The 17597-nt window shown below is 47.8% G+C and overlaps 1 protein-coding gene across 2 annotated transcripts; it reads right to left on the reverse strand.

The window, feature by feature from the left end:
• Nucleotides 1-895: 895 nt before the first annotated feature.
• Nucleotides 896-17590, reverse strand: Nsl1 (NSL1 component of MIS12 kinetochore complex). Of its 2 annotated transcripts, none has more exons than XM_005082879.4 (6): nt 17363-17590; nt 16347-16425; nt 12995-13125; nt 10927-10981; nt 4390-4457; nt 896-2879 (listed from the first exon to the last, which is right to left on the reverse strand). In XM_005082879.4, the coding sequence occupies exons 1-6, from the start codon at nt 17588-17590 to the stop codon at nt 2601-2603; spliced, it is 840 nt and encodes a 279-aa protein (XP_005082936.1). In that variant the 3' UTR covers nt 896-2600. The 2 variants fall into 2 exon arrangements, with proteins under 2 accessions (XP_005082936.1, XP_012978071.1); XM_013122617.3 differs by having other exon boundaries at nt 12995-13128.
• Nucleotides 17591-17597: the final 7 nt, after the last annotated feature.

The following is a 17597-nucleotide window of genomic DNA, read 5'->3' on the forward strand; positions in this document are numbered from 1 at the left end:
CAAGCGCACGGAGGGGCGCCAGCCAGCTTCTGGGGAGAGCCACGCCCACGCTTATCCTAGAAGGGCAGATGAGCAGGGGGTTTGTACAGAGGCCCCGCCCCGCCCCGCCAAGAGAGGGAGCTGGGAAGTCACACAGCCTGCTCCTCCAAGAACTATCCTCACCCCTGGATGAAGTGGACCCCCGTGGCCTCATGACCTCCCGAAAGTCCCGCCATCTCTCAGCCTATCATGCTGGGACCCGGCAACCCCACATTCCCACCACAGCACTTGGCGGTGTTCTGGTCACGTTTCTGCTTCTGTGTTCTGAGGCATGCATTGCTTACTCCACTTCAACTGAAGCGCTCAGTGGCTTGACTATACGCACTAAAAGCCAACACAGCCACTGATCGCAAAAAATGTTTTGTGGCTGGGCATGGTTGGCACGCACCATCTCTCCAGCCCTCACAGAGAATTTTAAGGCCCTCTCCAGTTCAGTCTCCCTTTCCCAGTAGAGAGAGAAAATCCTCAGCTCTCCCTTCGGCTGTCTTTTTTGCTTCCATACTCTCATCTTGCTAGCCCATGGCCTAAGAAGTCATAACTCCCCTGTGACAGCCTACTCAGCTCTGGTATTCTACACCGCTGTGCCTGCAGGGCACAGCTAGCTTCTCACAATTTCAAGCCTCATCCGTCTGGCTGTTCATAAAAAACAAACTACATACATACATATATACATATATACACAATTTCTAGGCCCAAAGTAAATGTTATTTCACAGAGGTTCAACACTTCTTATACACTTGCTTAACCTATTAGTCTGTCCCTTCTCTTTGCTTAAATACTTAAGAGCAAATCCAAGATATGACATTTAACTTCCACAATCTGCATCCCTTTAAACTCAATAAAAATGCAATTAGAATTAACACTTCATTTTTTATTTGGGGGCCCTTTTCACACACTCTACAGTTTTAGATCAGTTGCACGTTGTCTTATGAAGACTGACAGTGGGGTATTTTGACAAGAGTTAAGTGCAGCCAGCACAAACAGCGCCTCCCAGAGTGGCTGGGGGCTCAAGGGTCACCCCACCTTGTGCCATCAGGCCCCGCTCCGCTCAACAGGCTTTTCTGCCTCAGAATCACTGGTCTTGGGGCAGACCAGGTGTGTCAGCCTCCCAGGGCATGTGCGGCCTCTATTCGCTAGATGACAGCAGTGCCCTCACACACACACACACACACACACACACACACACACACACACACACACACACACACACACACACACACCTCAAGCACATCTTCACCTTCACCAAAGGTCCCCCGGGGAATTCGCTAGATGACAGCAGTGCCCTCCACACACACACACACACACACACACACACACACACACACACACACACACACACACACACACCCCTCAAGCACATCTTCACCTTCACCAAAGGTCCCCCGGGGAAGTAACCCCAGCTTCTGCACTGGGGACTGAACGACTCTCAAAGGCCAGTGTTAAGTAAATCCCACTCAGGCGAGACTCCCCTTGGCACCATCCAGACACTGGGTGTGGAAAGTGACTTTCAAGCCCAGCAGAGCCATGAGTGAGACCCTCCAGGCTGGTTCTCCCATCTTGCCACACAGCACTTGACAGTGGAAACCCACGCCACTGCCTCGTCGCCCCATGTCTGGCCTAGCCATGCCTGCTTCCGCAGAGAAAGCAATCGCAGGACGGGAAGGCCATGAGCGCACAGGACAGCAGCCACCTTCTCAAGTCGCAAAGTGACTAAGGCAAAGGTCAGTTCACTGGAAATGCAGAGAGCCAAAGACCTGCTGTCCTACTAAAGTTGGCACCAAGAGTGCCTTGTTAGCTGGAAAAAGCACATGTCAAGAATTTAGTCTTTACATATTATCTTAAAATACAAAACAGTGCTCTGTATGAATATACTGATCTCAAATTTTAACACTGAAACAGAATCTAGAAGTTCCATGAAGTGGCCTCACCTAAGGCTTTTCCAAAGGAGAAAACCAGACAAAGGAGAAAAGCTAGATGTTTACCAAGCAAGAGCAATACAGATCTTCCAGGCCATTAGTAAATGTTCAGGGACCCTGGAATGGAAGCATAGGCAAGAAACAGAGGCTCTGGCCTCAGGTTTTCTTTTTAACAGCATTCCCTGCTCTTCCTCTTACAAAACGAACCCTAACCCTGTAATGAAGTGCCGTGGGACAAAGCCAAGGGCAGGCCCGTTGTCTGTGCGTCCATCTGATGAACTACACTAGCAATGCCCAGCTGCTGTGCGGAGCAGAGCCAGCGCCACCCAAGAACCACCTCAGGGCTTCACGTGTGGAGAAAGCTGCCGTCAAGAACCCCTCAGAGCACCCTGGACACCTTGACAGCTGCAAGGCGACAGGGACTGCTGGCCATCTGAGGACACAGACAGCTCTGTGCAACGCTCAAAAGGCTTTTACCCACCGCAGAGGGAGACCAAGGGAAGCAGAGAATGCCACCGTAGGCCAGGACAAGCAGAACAGTGCACTGTACCTGTCCAGAGCCACGGTGACCTTAAGTGAAGTCTCCCAGCAGCAGACAGTGACCTGGGTGCTGAGAGAACTAACTTTCAATTCCCCAACAACAGTTTATGTATCGAGATTAATTCTCTTTGGCCGCAGCGGGTAGCGCTGTCTCTGGGAGCAGTCTGGGGCGGGCTTTCTCTTTAGCACTATGTTCGAGGTGCTCCTGGCTGCGGTCTCTGTTGGTGTGGTTTCCACTTGTGTTACAGACTTGCTGGCCTTGGTGTCCGCTCTCCTGTAATAGCTGGAAAAGACTTCCTGGTTGATTCTCTGCAGTTGGATGACAGGCTGCATCTTTAAGACCTGGGAAAAGCCGTCTCCTTGTTCAATTAACACAGGCAAAGCCTTGGGAAGGAAAAAGCTCAGGTTGAAAGGTGAACGCACGATGCACAGACAGACACAGACATGGACACAGAATGCACAGGCGCACTACACACAGTCATGGACATGCTGCATTGTAATTCTTTAAGTCAAGTCTTGGTGCCACGGATATTTGACTTTAAGTTTTAAAATGCCAATTTAAACAGAGGAATTAAACTTAAAGCTAAGACTAAAAGACATTCCTACAGTAACTGTTAGTGATACTAAATCAGGCAGGGGTAAGAGACTCTCAGAGCTAAGAATTCACAGCCTGAAGTCCCCTTTGAAGAGCACACTTTAGGGATCTTGACCATCAAGAGTAGGGATAGGTACCTTCTGACTGTAGTGAAGAAAAGCGAGCATTTTAGATTCTGGAGCTCTCTACCGTGACCAGCCATGGTGGATGGTACACAAATGTAATCCCTGCACTTGGGAGACTCAAGTTAGTTTGAAGGCAGCCTATGGAACACAGTGAGGCTCTGTCTCCAAAACAAAGGAACTCAACTCCACTATTGGAACACAAATGACAGGAAGTAAATGAATGGTTCTAGCTGTGTCCCAGTAAAGCTTTGTTTACAAAAATGAAGCAAGCTGAATACCTGGCCCACCAACTCTGGAGCAAGAATAGGATAAAAGCAATAGATGACCAATTATCAAAAAAACATGGAACCCATACAAAACAAAAAATAACTCCACAGACAAAGGACATGAGAGCTAGGGAGGCTCTGAAGGAGTTTAAAAATAATCTCCATGTACCAGGAATTTATTTTTATGTCAGATAAAATAAATGTACCAATAGAAACCATGTTATGATGGTGGTGGCGGCGCACACCTTTAAGTCCAGCACTTAGGAGGCAGAGGCAGGCGGATCTCAGCGAGCTTGAGGCCAGCCTGGTCTACAGAGCAAGTTCCAGGACAGCCAGGACTACACAGAGAAACCCTGTCTTGAACACAAACAAACAAAACAAGCAAAATTCCATGGCTAGGACACAGTTCAAGGTACAGTGTGTGATAAGCGTACACCAGCCCTGGGTCCAAGCCCAGCACAAAAGCAGAAATAGCAACAAACAAGTTCTGAACCCAGGTACCCTTGGTGGCTCGGTTTCCCCATCTGTAAGTCGGGTTAGAACATCTGTCCTCTAGGGTTAGTGTGAGATTACACACGACAGCAAGTGTAAAGCGGACAGCGGCCACCACTCAGGGTGACCTCACCAGAGACGCCAGGATGGACACAGCTACAGTGAGTATCTGCCAGAGGACTATGCGCACACAGCAGGCGCCTGATAGATGGAAAGGCAGACTCTGGCACACAGTAGGGGCCTGATAAATGGAAAGGCAGACTATGTGCACACAGCAGGCGCCTGATAGATGGAACTCTGGGTGTGACTGTTGCTTGACACACTCCCAAGCGTCCTCCTGCAGCCCCAAGCACGCCTGGCGGCCCCGACACCACGCACCAGTCTTCTCCCACCCCACACACCTAGCACGGCTTTACCTTCATGGCATCACTGATTTTCTTAGCTACGGCGTCCCCGCGGCATTTCAGACTTTCCACATGCGAAGCTGCAAGAAACCAAACAGTATTTCAGGTTCTTTATCTAAGTAGCCAACCATAAAGACGTTTAATGCAATTCAAACAGAAATCTGTTAGGACCACTGACCTTAGTCTAATCTTCTCACAGTACTGTGTAATCTACTAAAGACCATGTCCTCTCCTATTTATCAGGATGAGTGACAGGACCAGGAGAGCAGTAGAGTACAATGCAAAGGTGTGCACAGAGGCCCGATGCTGAGCAGTCCCCGCTGCACCCAAGAGCACCCGACATCTATAAACATTCTTGCAGCTGACACCTCTGTACATCATCAAGTTTTAAGACAAGCACAGGCTAAGACTTTATTTTTAAATGATTCTGAATTTTATAAAAAGCAAAACACAGGCCAGTGAGATAAGTAGGCCAAGTGCTTGCAAAGGGGTTGGTAAGCAGTTCAGCCCCAGAACTGAGGCAAGGCTGTTGAGGCATTCCACACCTGTCTCTAGGATTTCAGTGTAGACTCAAGACTAACAGCTCCACAGGAACTCCCTGGGACTGCAGCTCCAGACTGGAAATTGACTCAGCAGCTACCTTGGCCTTTGCACTGGGAGACAGCCATAGGTGAACCACCCAGACGGTAGCCCGTAGGCCACTCTAGTGACACTCTCTGTCTCTCTCTCAAACTCATTTCACCGGCTGTCCCTTTAGAGAACCTAATACAGCGGAAAGCATTGGCATCCTGTGCGCATCAGCCCTGTCACAACAGTCCAGAGGAGCCCCGCTCCAATGCGCGCAAGCCTGCCTGCAGCTCTTTCCCTCTGCAGGACTAGTGACCTACAGGTCTAAGTGCAAGTCACTTCCAAGACCAGGGGCTTAGGACAGCCTCTGCCGTGGGTAGGCTCTCTCACGACATCAGAAGAAGCAACTTGAAGAAGCTTAGAGGCTCATGCTGGGAGGAACTAAAGTCCCTTCTATCAGGCTAATGACCTCAGGAATCATAAGGGATAGAGCATTTGTTTATTGTTTTGGCTGTTAAATTTTGAGATAATTTATTAAATAATAACAGATAACCAATCTTATATGAGAGCAGTGTGTTCTCAAATCAACACATTTAGTCATAAGTCTAGAACATTCCAGGAAATCTAGAATGTTCCCCAAAGACCAATGTGTTAAATGCTTGGTTACCAGGCAAGCATATTAGGAGGTTTTCAGGTCTCTGGGGTATGTCTGATACATCTTACTGCTCACTTAATTTTCTCCCAGATAAAAAAAAATACTAAATTTAAAGAAACAGGTTCCAATAGTTGACATGAAGAAACACTATTTTTCTTATGATCCCAGGATTTTGGAATATTCTATTGTATTCACTGTATAGATAAAAACATAATGCACACATTTGAAAATGGTTTAAAATGTTTAGCATGTTTCTGGTCATCAGACACTCATAGCTAGATGGTGGTAGTTGCATACACATGTACACAAGCATAACGTCATCGAGTTGTACGTGTTATGACACAGCAAACACACATGCAACAATGAATCGATGTGTGAACAAAGAAGTCAGTCTTTATTGTTGCTGCAGCTTTTACTAGCAGCAGCAGCTACAGTCCTTGACCTGTGATGTTTTCTCTAGGTTTCTTACAGATTAAATTCATTCTATCAGTGACCACCACAAACAATTCCTAAACTACCTCATACCACCTTTTTTGTTCTTTATCTTCCTATTGCTAAACAATGCCTGTTTTTCATGTTGCACAAACAATGAAAACATATAAGCCCGAGAGTGATGTGGGCCTGTGTGTAAAATGGAGCTAGGCTCTAGGCTTGCATACTTACAGATTATCACACCCAAGTGAGTGATGGGGTATTCTAAAATTGGGCTAGACACATAGACATTTAGTATTTCTGTCATGACTACAAATCCCTTTTACAAATGACACTATCCCAACTTTTCCCCGAAGGGCCACTAGAGGGCAGTATGCACACCAATGAGAAGTCTAACGTCTCCTGGGAGGAGGACTGTTCTCTGAGCATGGGATCTTTAATGGTGATCACAGTACCTGAGAATATGTACCCAAAAGCTAGGACAGCACAGCCATGATGTCAGGCACTTCCTTAACTAAAGAGGGAGACATCAGCTCTCATGGGGGACTATATTAGGGATAGCTTGCCTTAAACAGACATCTGGTCCCAAACGGACTGAGGAGTACAGGGCTGGAGGCAGGTGGACAGGATACTCTCTACCCAAATAAAGGAATTTATCAGAAGCAGGAGGAAACAGGAACTGGAAACATGACCCACGGCCAGAGAGAAGCGAGGCTGCGGTGTCAAAGCTCACCCTGAAGGACATGTGCACCACAGGGCTCAGTCTAAGGACCCAACCCCAGACTGAGGCTTCTCTACAGGAGCGAGAAAGAAAAGTGAAGCTAGTGGGCAGCCCCTAGGACACAGGGGCAGGTGGATCCCTGTGAGTTCAAGATCAGCTGGTCTACAGAGCTAGTTCCAGGACAGCTGGGACTACATAGAGAGACCCTGTCTCAAAAAACCAAAACAAAACAAAACAAAACTAAAAGTGACTCTGATAAGTGCAATGAGTCTTCCAGGGAACTGGTCTCTGAATGCAAAGCCCCCCGGAAGGAAGACACACCCTGAAGCCGTCTGTCCGCTGCAGCCGCCACACATCCTGTCATTCGAAGGCCATTTCAGAGCAGGCCCATGGCCACCTTTACAAACAACCCAAGAAAGGGAACTGCAACTGGACAGATTTAGAACTCACACCTTTTGGAATCCAGTGTAACACTAAAATATCACTCTGTCTTCCTAAAGATGTAAATTCACAAATGGTTCTGAAAAACTCAGCCCCAGGATAATGAAAGTTTCCTGACCACTCTAAAATTAAATGTGTAACTACGAATTTACAGTACCTCTTCTTTTTTAATTAAGTAAATTGAATCCTTTGCATTTAAAAGGTATCTGCAGTGTGTGGTGGTGTTCGCCTTTAATCCAGCACTTGGGAGGTAGAGGAGGTCTCTCAAAATGACCTCTAACAGTCAGGAAGGAGACAGAACCTATGATCTCAGCACCCAGAAAGCAACAGCAAGAGGACCACACATTCCAGACCATTCTGTACTAAACACAAACAAAACTCATAAAGCATGTGGATACACTGTACAGACATAAAAACTATTTTCTGGGCTGACAAGATGGCTCATCAGGAAAAGGCACTTGCTGCCAAGCCTGACAATCTGGGTTTGATTCCCGGAACCCATGTGGTAGGAGAGAACGGACTCTGACCTCCATGCACATGCTACAGCATGCACATGTGCGCACACACACAATAAATACAAATTTTAGAAAGTTAAAGACATGTCCCTTGCTCACAATGATCTAAGTCAATCTTTCATGGTTTATAACTGAGCAGAACACAGAAACACTCCTGACACACGAGTTCTGCCTCAGGAAGTCTCCAGTGCTGATGGCTGACACAGTCCATGTTAAGAAGCTGTGTGAGCTTCCTCTAGAATCGTTCTTTGTGCCTCCTCCTCCACAGGCTCCACAAGAACATCCTCATGATGACAATGTGTACCATTCTTACCAGTGCCAGCAAAAGTTCCTAAAAGAAGCACACCTCACTGGGAGTCTTCCACGGCTGACTAGCTTACTCAGTGCAACCGGGAAAGGATGCAATGTTTCCAGTCCAGAGCGCATTATCCCAGCTGCACCACGTGACCTCCTCTGTAAGTGACCCAACATCTCTGTGACCGTTACACACATCCTTGAGGATATACACAGACCGGTGTAACCAGAAAGCTGAGCCCCCCGCAGATAGCACCGTAGGTCCCTCTGTAACCACCTGCCCGACACCTCCACCAGTGATTAAAAAGATCTCATTTATGATTTTCTCTATTGTTTTGTAAAACTCCACAAAACTGTTACCATACTACAACATGAAATTTGCAGTAACCAAAATCTGTATCCTCCGGCCATGGTCACTCATATTTACCTCCAAAACAAGCTATCTCTTTCCCTCTTTAAAAGTTCGCATCCCAGACACAAATGTGAACCCTGAAGTGGAGTCCTCGCGAGTGCTCCCGCAGACTGCTCAGCAGTGCCGAAGGCAGACAGCATCGCCTGCAGGCTCTGCTTGCAGGGCCAGCTTAGGACGCACGTGATGGCTGTAGGAGAACTTGAGACATGTCTGCCATCACTACGTGTTTAATGCAGGGTAATGGGAAAGAACCTTTGCATTCCAGGGGCTTTTACACTGGTACAGACTGGGGTGCTCTGACAAACAAGAACTGTGTCTCATTGGTAACTATCAGTAAATACCTGGGGAAAAAGTTTGCCCTTACGAAATGTGGAAGTGCACAGCCTCTGAGAACACAGCCTCCCCTGGCTGCCTGCTTTCTAAAGCAGAGGGAAATGAAAAAGTGGAAACGAAAGATTGAGTAATAAGCCCGGTTTTGCTTCCGGGTCAATGCCTGACTAAACAAGGGAACATGAACCCCCAAAGCCTGCAAATTCAGCAGAAATGCCCCAGCAGAGGGCTTCCCATGTACTTCCAGTGTATTTCCTGAGCACGAACAAGCAAGCGTGCTCAGAGGGCAACCGGCTTGTCTCGGTTCCTAAAGAGGCAACTGATGCCAGCGACGCTGTAAGTCCGTGAGGATGGAAACCAGCATTCCTGCTGACAACACCAACGGCTCCCAGTGCCGGCGAGGCAGGGACGGGGGAGGGGGGGAGGGGGATGGGACGGGACGGGACGGGACGGGACGGGACGGACTCCTGACTGAACCAGGGAGCTCCCCGTTCAGGTACAGGAATGGCAGGATACCAGTGAGTGGCAGGTCTGACCAGGGTTTAAAGGACTCTGATGCAGGTTAACACGGGCATCCTCTTGAGTGAGATGACCTTGTGAAGGGAGAGGTCACACAGGTAACTTTATACACCAAGAGTGAACGGCACCAGCCCGGTACACACCTGGCACAGCCTGGGACGGAGAGAAAGTTAGAGCACCCCAGGCAAGCATTACAGGCATGCAGCACCAGGCCAGGCAGAGCGCGCACACACAGCTGCATCCCAGCAAAACCAACAAGGGGAGGAGCTGCAATGAGGGCTCAGCAGGTAGGAGCTCAAACTGCACTTGCAGAGGACCTGAGTTCAATCCCCAGCACCTACACTGGGCAGCTCACCGCCACTTGTAACTATAGCTTCTGGGGAACCCAATGCCTCTGGCCTCTCTGGCACCTGTATTCATGCGTACATGCCTACCCACATATATGTGGTTTAAAAATGTGTGTTTGTTAAAAACTTTCCTAAAAATTGATAATGGGTTCAATATATTCAACATGATGAAAGCAAATAAAATTTAAAAGCAAAGGTGAAATAGAAACTCAGAGCTGACTCTTGACAATCTTTACCTGAGCTGCCCAAGGAAGTACTAGCAAGAAGCAAACCCAGAAGGCAGGCAAAAAATTAAAAATAATAGCTATTTCAGAATTTTGAAAATTTGATAAATTTAACTAATAACCAAGTACAAAAAAGAAGCTACTGAGCCAGACATGGTGGCTTACACCTAGGATTCCAGCACTCAGGAGGTAGAGGCAGGAGGATCATGAGTTCAGGGATTGCCTGGGCTATATAATAGGACCCCTGCCTCAAAAAACAAAAACAAACAAAGCCAGCTGAGGCTGTAGCTCAGTGGTGAGCATTTGTCTAGCAGGGACAGGGGCCCAGGTCCCATTCTCAGCAGGACAAGAAAAAAGTCCTAACAGGTTAACAGGTGAAATTTACCTTTTATTTAACCAGAAAAACTAACACTGACATTAAACACAGAAAACCGGGAGTGGGGGTGTCGTCACTCAATGCGGGGGGGCACAAAGGCCCAATTCTTGCTCACGGGGTTCAAAGGACGGGATAAAGTCAGACGGCTTCACTGGAGCAGTCACAAGTTTACAGGAGACATTAAGGGAACAGAACCACAGTATGTCTCCTCCAAATGCAGAAAGAACACCGTGTCCGCACGACAGCAAAGACCGGGGGGGGTGTGCAGGCTTGGTAAGAGACAGCTGGGATTGGAACCTGGAAATATGCAAAAATCTGAGCATAATGCTGGACTCCCAACTGTGGCCTTCACTGCGTTCATTAAAACTGTCTAGACTAACTCAAGAAGTTAAATATCACACGCATTGTACAAAACCAGGAAGACCACATTAAAGATAAAATCTGAATCATGAAAACAAAAAACCAAAACAAAAGAAACCGACAGCAAAACTGAGAGAGAATGGAGTTCCTGTTAGAGACAGCCAACAGCTGAGCAGTTGCGCTCAGGAGCATCTAACATTTGTGAATGTAATACTGGAAAGGGAAAACTCGCGGAATGACAAAGAGCATTATAGAATCATAAAAACAAGTGCTGGGCCTAGACTGTGAGAGGCTGCACACAGCTGGGGGCCACGACAAAGGAAGCTTGGTTTCCAACACATTCTCCAGTGACTTACCTGGGTCAGGGTCACACTTCAGGTCCAGGGGATGCACAACAGGGCGATACTGCTTCTAAACACAGCACAAACGACAACATTTAACTCAGACATGTGACGCCTCAGGTAAGTAAGCATGTCTTTCGGCTCCCACAGCAAGCGTGCTTATACAGTCAACAGTGCTAGCTTCAAGGCTTTTCTCTTTTCAGATCCTGAACTCTGTAGGGAAAATGTCCTTAGGTTTGGATACCCTTTTGTTTGTTTTTTGAGACAAGGATTCTCTGTATAGTTGCCTGGCACGCCCTTTGTAGACCAGGCTGGCCTTGAACTCACAGAGATCCACCTGCCTCCTCCTCCTCCTCCCCCCCAGTGCTGGGATTAAAGGGTGGCCATCACTGCCTGACTTTGAATACCTTTTATGTACTGCCACCTGCTGCATGCAGTAGGTAATTGCACTATGAAAACTATAATCAGAAAGAACAAAGTGAAGGCACCGTGGTGTTTAAAATACAGGGGCAACGGCCAAAGCGTGATGGAAGCTCATTCAGGACAAATGTTTGAAACCCTGGACTGCAGTTTCCACGGCGTCTGTTACAAAAGTGGCTGGACGACACACCAGCCCACTACTGTCCACACCTGCAGCAGCACACAGGACAGCTGGCTCTCCCAGTCAGGCAAAAGGAAACGGGAGATGATGCTTCCTACTCCTGCTCAGTGACAACCAGAGCCAAAGTGTAAAAGAGAAGGAGGACAACTAACACTCTCCACACTCTGCCTCACTGACGAGTTCAGGGTTTTCTTTAGAGAGGTCAGGGAGGGGGGAGGGGGAGGGGGAGGGAGGAGGAAGGCATAGCACACCGTGCACATCAGGCATTTTTCCTTTCTAAGGACGGATGCTGTGAGCAAGACGAAACATATGACCTTGAATATTTGGAGTAACTGCAGACCTTTAATGACCTGAAACACTGCTGAAGGAGGAGCTACGGGAAGGTTCACATTTTAAAGCACGCTGATTTAAAAACCTAAAGGCAGCCGGGCGTTGGTGGCGCACGCCTTTAATCCCAGCACTCGGGAGGCAGAGGCAGGCGGATCTCTGTGAGTTCGAGGCCAGGCTGGACTGATAGTCTCCAAAACAGAGAAACCCTGTCTCGTAAAACCAAAAAAAAACAAAAACAAAAACAAAAAAAAAACCTAAAGGCATAGAGGATTGTACAATCTGAAGCCCGCATAGTCACTGAGAGGGACAATGCCACCTCAGCGAATTTCAACACCCAGAAGGAGACGGGGGTCTAATCTGCCAGGGCTGGCATCATTTTCATCTGTCCCAGTCTTAATAAACTGAGAAGACAGGCACGTGACTGGCATGGTGACGGACACCTACCGGAAAACAAAGCCTATGTGGCTCTGCCCACCTGGAAAGCTGAGCCAACCCGGTGTGGCAGTGTGGTAGAATATTATTTTAAGGTGTGTGACTTTTGTTTATGCTGTGGAACATTTGTTCAATGATGCAAAGATGTGTGACTTTTGTTTATGCTGCATTTGTTTAACTCTATGAAGCTGGGATTCTTTGCCTGCCTAAAACACCTGATGGTCTAATAAAGAGCTGAACAGCCAACAGCAGGAGCAAGAATGGGCGGGGCTGGCAGGCAGAGAGGATAAATAGGAGAAACAAGGAGAGGAGGATGCTAGGGGCCAGTCACTGAGCCACCCAGCCAGCCAAGGAGTGAGAAGGAAAGTAAGTATTCAGAAGAAAGAGATAAGCCCAGAGGCAAAAGGTACACAGGTTAATTTAAAAAAAAAAAAAAAAAGCTGGATAGCAAGAAGCCAAGCTAAGGCCGGACATTCGTAAGTAATAAAAAGACTCCATCTGTACTGTGATTTCTTTGGGGGTTAAGTGGCAGGCCATTCATAAAGGCCAAAGAGCCAAAAGAGCAAAACATCACCCAACACGGCAGTCCATACTGTAATCCCAGCACTGGAGATGAAAGTTGGAAGATCAGAAGTTCAAAGCCAGCCTGCACTGTATGGAAGGTAATCTGATTTTTTTTTGGTAAATACCGCGTGAGGATTTCAATGTTAAGCATCTCACCAGAGTCTCGTGCTGCGCTTTCAAGGTTTTGATGACGCTTTCCAGGATCCGTCTGGGGTACTGCCTGCGTTTTGTTGCCACATCTACTATGAGCTCATCAAATTCATCTTCAAGAACTTTGATGTCAGAGTCTGCTTCAGAAAAGGTCCATATTAGTAGAGAAACATCATATATGCTCAATTCACAAGATAATTAAAGAAAACAGCATGGCAAACTAATGAAGCCTGCCCCCTCATTCCTGTACCCATGCTATCGAGTACCTACAAAGATGAGTGCAGCATGACCCCTGGAGACTATAACCTGACAAATGCAGCAGCAGGGCATAAAGACAGCGGACGCAGACGAGGAAACCCCACCAGGGGGAGGGGAGACTGAACAGAAACATCTGAGCTTGAAACCAGGTGCAAACAAAGGCACCAAATACAAGGGGAAGGAAGCGGTAAGGACAGGAGTCTTTGCAAACCGACGCGCTCCACGTGGGTGAGCTACAGGGAAAGGGCTGAGGTACAGTTCAGCTGCAGAGCATGGGTTCACAGTTCACAGGGCCCAGTCCTGTGGCACCTGTGCCATAAGCAAGTCTAATGTATGGGGCGAAAGCAGGGCCCAACACAGTCCAGTACTCTACCCCCAATAGTTAAATATAAAGGACATCTCATACTGTGGACAAGCTTTCATTTTATTTTGTGCCGACCCAACCTGTGACAAGAGCAGTGGGAAGAATGCCAGATGTGAAAGGTATGGTGACTTGGGCGATGTTTTATCGGCTCTTTCCTCTACTTTGAGGCAATGGTCTGAGGCGCAAGAAGGAATGATTACCTGGGGAGTGTTACCAGTGTAAATGTGGACTCAGAAGTTCTAGGGCAGGACGCAGAAATGAAGCACCCTGGAAGAGAGTGCAGACAGACGCACTGGACCTCATCTAAATAACTTTAAACTCCTGGGCTGGGGAGGCAGCTCAGTGGTAAGAACTAGCACTGGAAGGGATCTGCACTCCATCCCCAGTACGGAGAGAAAACAAACACAATGCTAAAGACCTAAGTCTTGGGTTAAATGGCTTGCACCCTGAGCTCTGCTATGCCAGTCTATGCCAATCTCACTGACTAAAGCTCTACCAGGAAGAAGTCTGACTGGCACCTGTTTCTGAAATGTTCGGCAAGCGTCTGCACACGCACGTCACCCCTAGACTGAAGTGTAGTAGGTATGGCCTGTCACTCCTGTAACAAACCAAGTCCACTCAGGGCTTCTCTGGAGGACTAGAGGAACATGTCTCACTTGGAACTCTTAGTGAAATAGGCAGCTTTAAATTTTATTATGTCCTTTTGAAATGCAGTCAGTGGCTTGCAAAGAACAGCACACCATTTTACAAAAGTTCTTTTTAAAATTTGTGTGTGAGCCGGGTGTTGGTGGCGCACGCCTTTAATCCCAGCACTCGGGAGGCAGAGGCAAGCGGATCTCTGAGTTCGAGGCAGGCCAGTCTGGTCTACAGAGCAAGTTCCAAGACAGCCTCCAAAAACAATACAGAGAAACCCTGTCTCGAAAAAAAAAAAATTGTGTGTGATGGGACAGTACACATGCCCTCCCCACTCCAACTGAGGACCAAACCCAGGCCCTTAAGCCCTCTACCACTGAGCTATATCCCCAACCCCAGCTAATTTTTTATATATATTCCCTACTAATCAGCAATTATTGGGTTAATATTTTACAGAGCGGATGCTGTTGGTTTTTATCTATTTAATGTGTAAACCCAAAATCTGTTTTGGTAATTTTAAAGACAACTAACATAGTCCCAGGTAACAGACAAGAAGGTCTCCTGGGCAAAGCACTCTTACTGTTGAGAAGAAACGTTACAGTCACTAGAGTTGCTAGTAGGCCTTTAATCAGCTCCAGTGACTGGGCAATGTGAGCACTCAGCAGTGAGTGACATCAAAGGATGCTCAGCCCTGAGTACTGTTCGCAGAGGGGCAGATGGCACACTCAGCTTCTGGTCAGGGTGGCTCTTCCCTGGAGAGTTCTGCAGATACAGGGACGCCTGCCTCACTTCTCGCCCATCACTCCCTTCCCACTGGTGTTTCCTCCTACTCTGCCCTGCCTTTCTCTTCCTATCAGCACTTTGCCGCCTTTCCCCACGCCAGCATCATTAGTGAGGCACAATCACATCTAAGCCAGGAGTGGTGGCGCATGCCTTTGATCCCAGCAGCTGGGAGGCAGAGGCAGCTGCATCTGAGTTTGAGACAGGCACGGTCTACAGAGTTCCAAGACAGCCACGGCTACCCAGAGAAGCCCTGCCGCAAAAACAAAGGTACAATCTTTTTTTTTTTTTTTTGGTTTTTCGAGACAGGGTTTCTCTGTGGCTTTGGAGGCTGTCCCGGAACTCACTCTGTAGACCAGGCTGGCCTCGAACTCTCAGAGATCCGCCTGCCTCTGCCTCCCAAGTGCTGGGATTAAAGGCGTGCACCACCAACGCCCGGCTCAAAGGTACAATCTTAAGCTAACAGTCTTAAGAAGCCATCTACAAATGTGTAACACTCTTTGCATGGTATTCGCAGTTTAACTTTACACATAAGAACACTTCATCATTGCCCATTCTAAGTATCATCTAAGCATTGCACAAACATAAACCTGGCTTATTTATGAGGAAATGCAGGGATTTTCTGGGCCTATTTCTTTAACGGGGGATAATTCCACAGCTCTTCCAACAGCCTACTGCGGAAGCACCTGACGAGCAGACGGGACCTGTCAGGACCCCAGATACCAGACAGGACAGATCAAGGTGCCCCACTGGGTTTCTTCTGGGCTATGACTTCAGTAATCTACGTTAGTTTGATCCCTGAAGTCCACACGGTGAAGAGAAAAACAACTCCTGAAAGCTGTCCCCCGGCCTCCACTGTGTGCCATGATGTGCACACCTCCGCCCAAAACAATGTTTGTTAAAGCGAGAGTGTGTCTTAGTCACTGTTCTTTTGCCATGAATAGACCCCATGACTAAGGCAACTCTTATAAAAGGAAGCATTCAATTAGGGGCTTGTTTACAGTTTCAGAGGCTTAGCCCATTATCATCATGGCCGGGAGCATGGGGACAAGCAAACAGGCACTGAAGCAGCTGAAAGAGAGAAAGATCCACAAACAGAGAGCAAGAGAAAGACCCTGGGCTTGGCATGGGCTTTTAAAACCTCAAAGCCCACTCCCAGGGACACACTCCCTCCTAATCCTTCTCAAACAGTCCCACTTCCTGGTGACTATGAATTCGAATACATAAGCCTATGCAGGCCATTCTTATTCAAACAACCAAAATAAGGTTAGCCGCAAAAACAAGCTCAGAAGTTAACAGCAGAGGAAGAGTCAAGCCACGTACCCATAAGACAGTGGTCGGCGGCTTCCTGCCAGGCTTGTCCGTTGATGCTGACATTCTCCTGCACAGCCGATTCGAAGGTCTGCAATGCATCCACAGCAGCCATGTCAGCACAAGTGAGTCTAAACCCTGAACTCAAACACTTTAGCAAGACGGTAACGGAATCTCTGTGGAACAGAGTGGAAATAACGAAACACCGAGGAAAAAGATAAAGTCCACGTTAACTACTAGGGGAAGGCTAAATACCCTTCCCACGCAGTAGTGATTGCACTGGCTCTAACAGTAACAACTTATCAGCACCGTCACATAAAAAACAAGAACACGGAGTGGTGAACTGTGAGACTCTAAAGGTATAGGCTCTGCCAAGTGCTCTCCAAAATAGTTATTTCCAGAAGGGGTTCAGACAGATGGGGAATTAATAGAGGGCCTAATAAATCCTATTGTTTGAAGATATTTTTAATGAGCATGCCTCCTGTATCACTTGTATAATTAAAAATAAGCATAAATAATTTATAAGTCATAGTACAGATCCTACACGAGTATCTCACAGGAAGGGCTACGATATAGCTCAGTGGACAACACTTCACGAGCATGAGCAAGCCCCTGCATTCAATTCCCAGTACTAACGGAGAAAAGATTTGATAGCATAAGATTCCTACTCTGCTAAACTCTCAAAGAATACAAACTGTCTTTTAAATACTCACTGCAGCTTCAACCACTTAAGAACATGCTACTACATTATGCAGCGTTACTTAAGAGGTATATCAACATGGTCAAAACTTCTCAACAAACCGTTACTTCCCGTTCTCTTGAAGACCTCACCCAATAGGATATAAGAAGGTAAGCCATACACTCGGGAGGCAGAGGCAGGCAGATCTCTGTGAGTTCGAGGCCAGCCTGGTCTACGAGAGCGAGTTCCAGGACAGACTCCAAAGCTACAGAGAAACCCTGTCTGGAAAACAAAACAAAAACAAACCCCCTAGTGGGATGAGGCCGGGAAGGGGCGGTCCGGTGCGTACCCACTGCGCGTCCCGCAGCGCGAGCTCCCGCACGTCCTCGGGCAGCGCGGCCCCGAGCTCCTGCACGAAGCGCCCGCACAGCTCCATCACTTCCACCACGGCCCTCTTCAAGGTGCAGCGCACTCGGAAGTCCTCTGGGAGAGAGGCGGGTGCCGCGGCCTGGGAATCAGAGGAGGCGCGGGCATCCGGAGCCTGCGCCGGCGCCGCCGTTTCAGGAAGACCCGCCATCTCCCCG

The sequence above is a fragment of the Mesocricetus auratus genome, unplaced genomic scaffold (assembly GCF_017639785.1).
Source record: "Mesocricetus auratus isolate SY011 unplaced genomic scaffold, BCM_Maur_2.0 Super-Scaffold_100676, whole genome shotgun sequence".
NCBI lineage: Eukaryota > Metazoa > Chordata > Mammalia > Rodentia > Cricetidae > Mesocricetus > Mesocricetus auratus.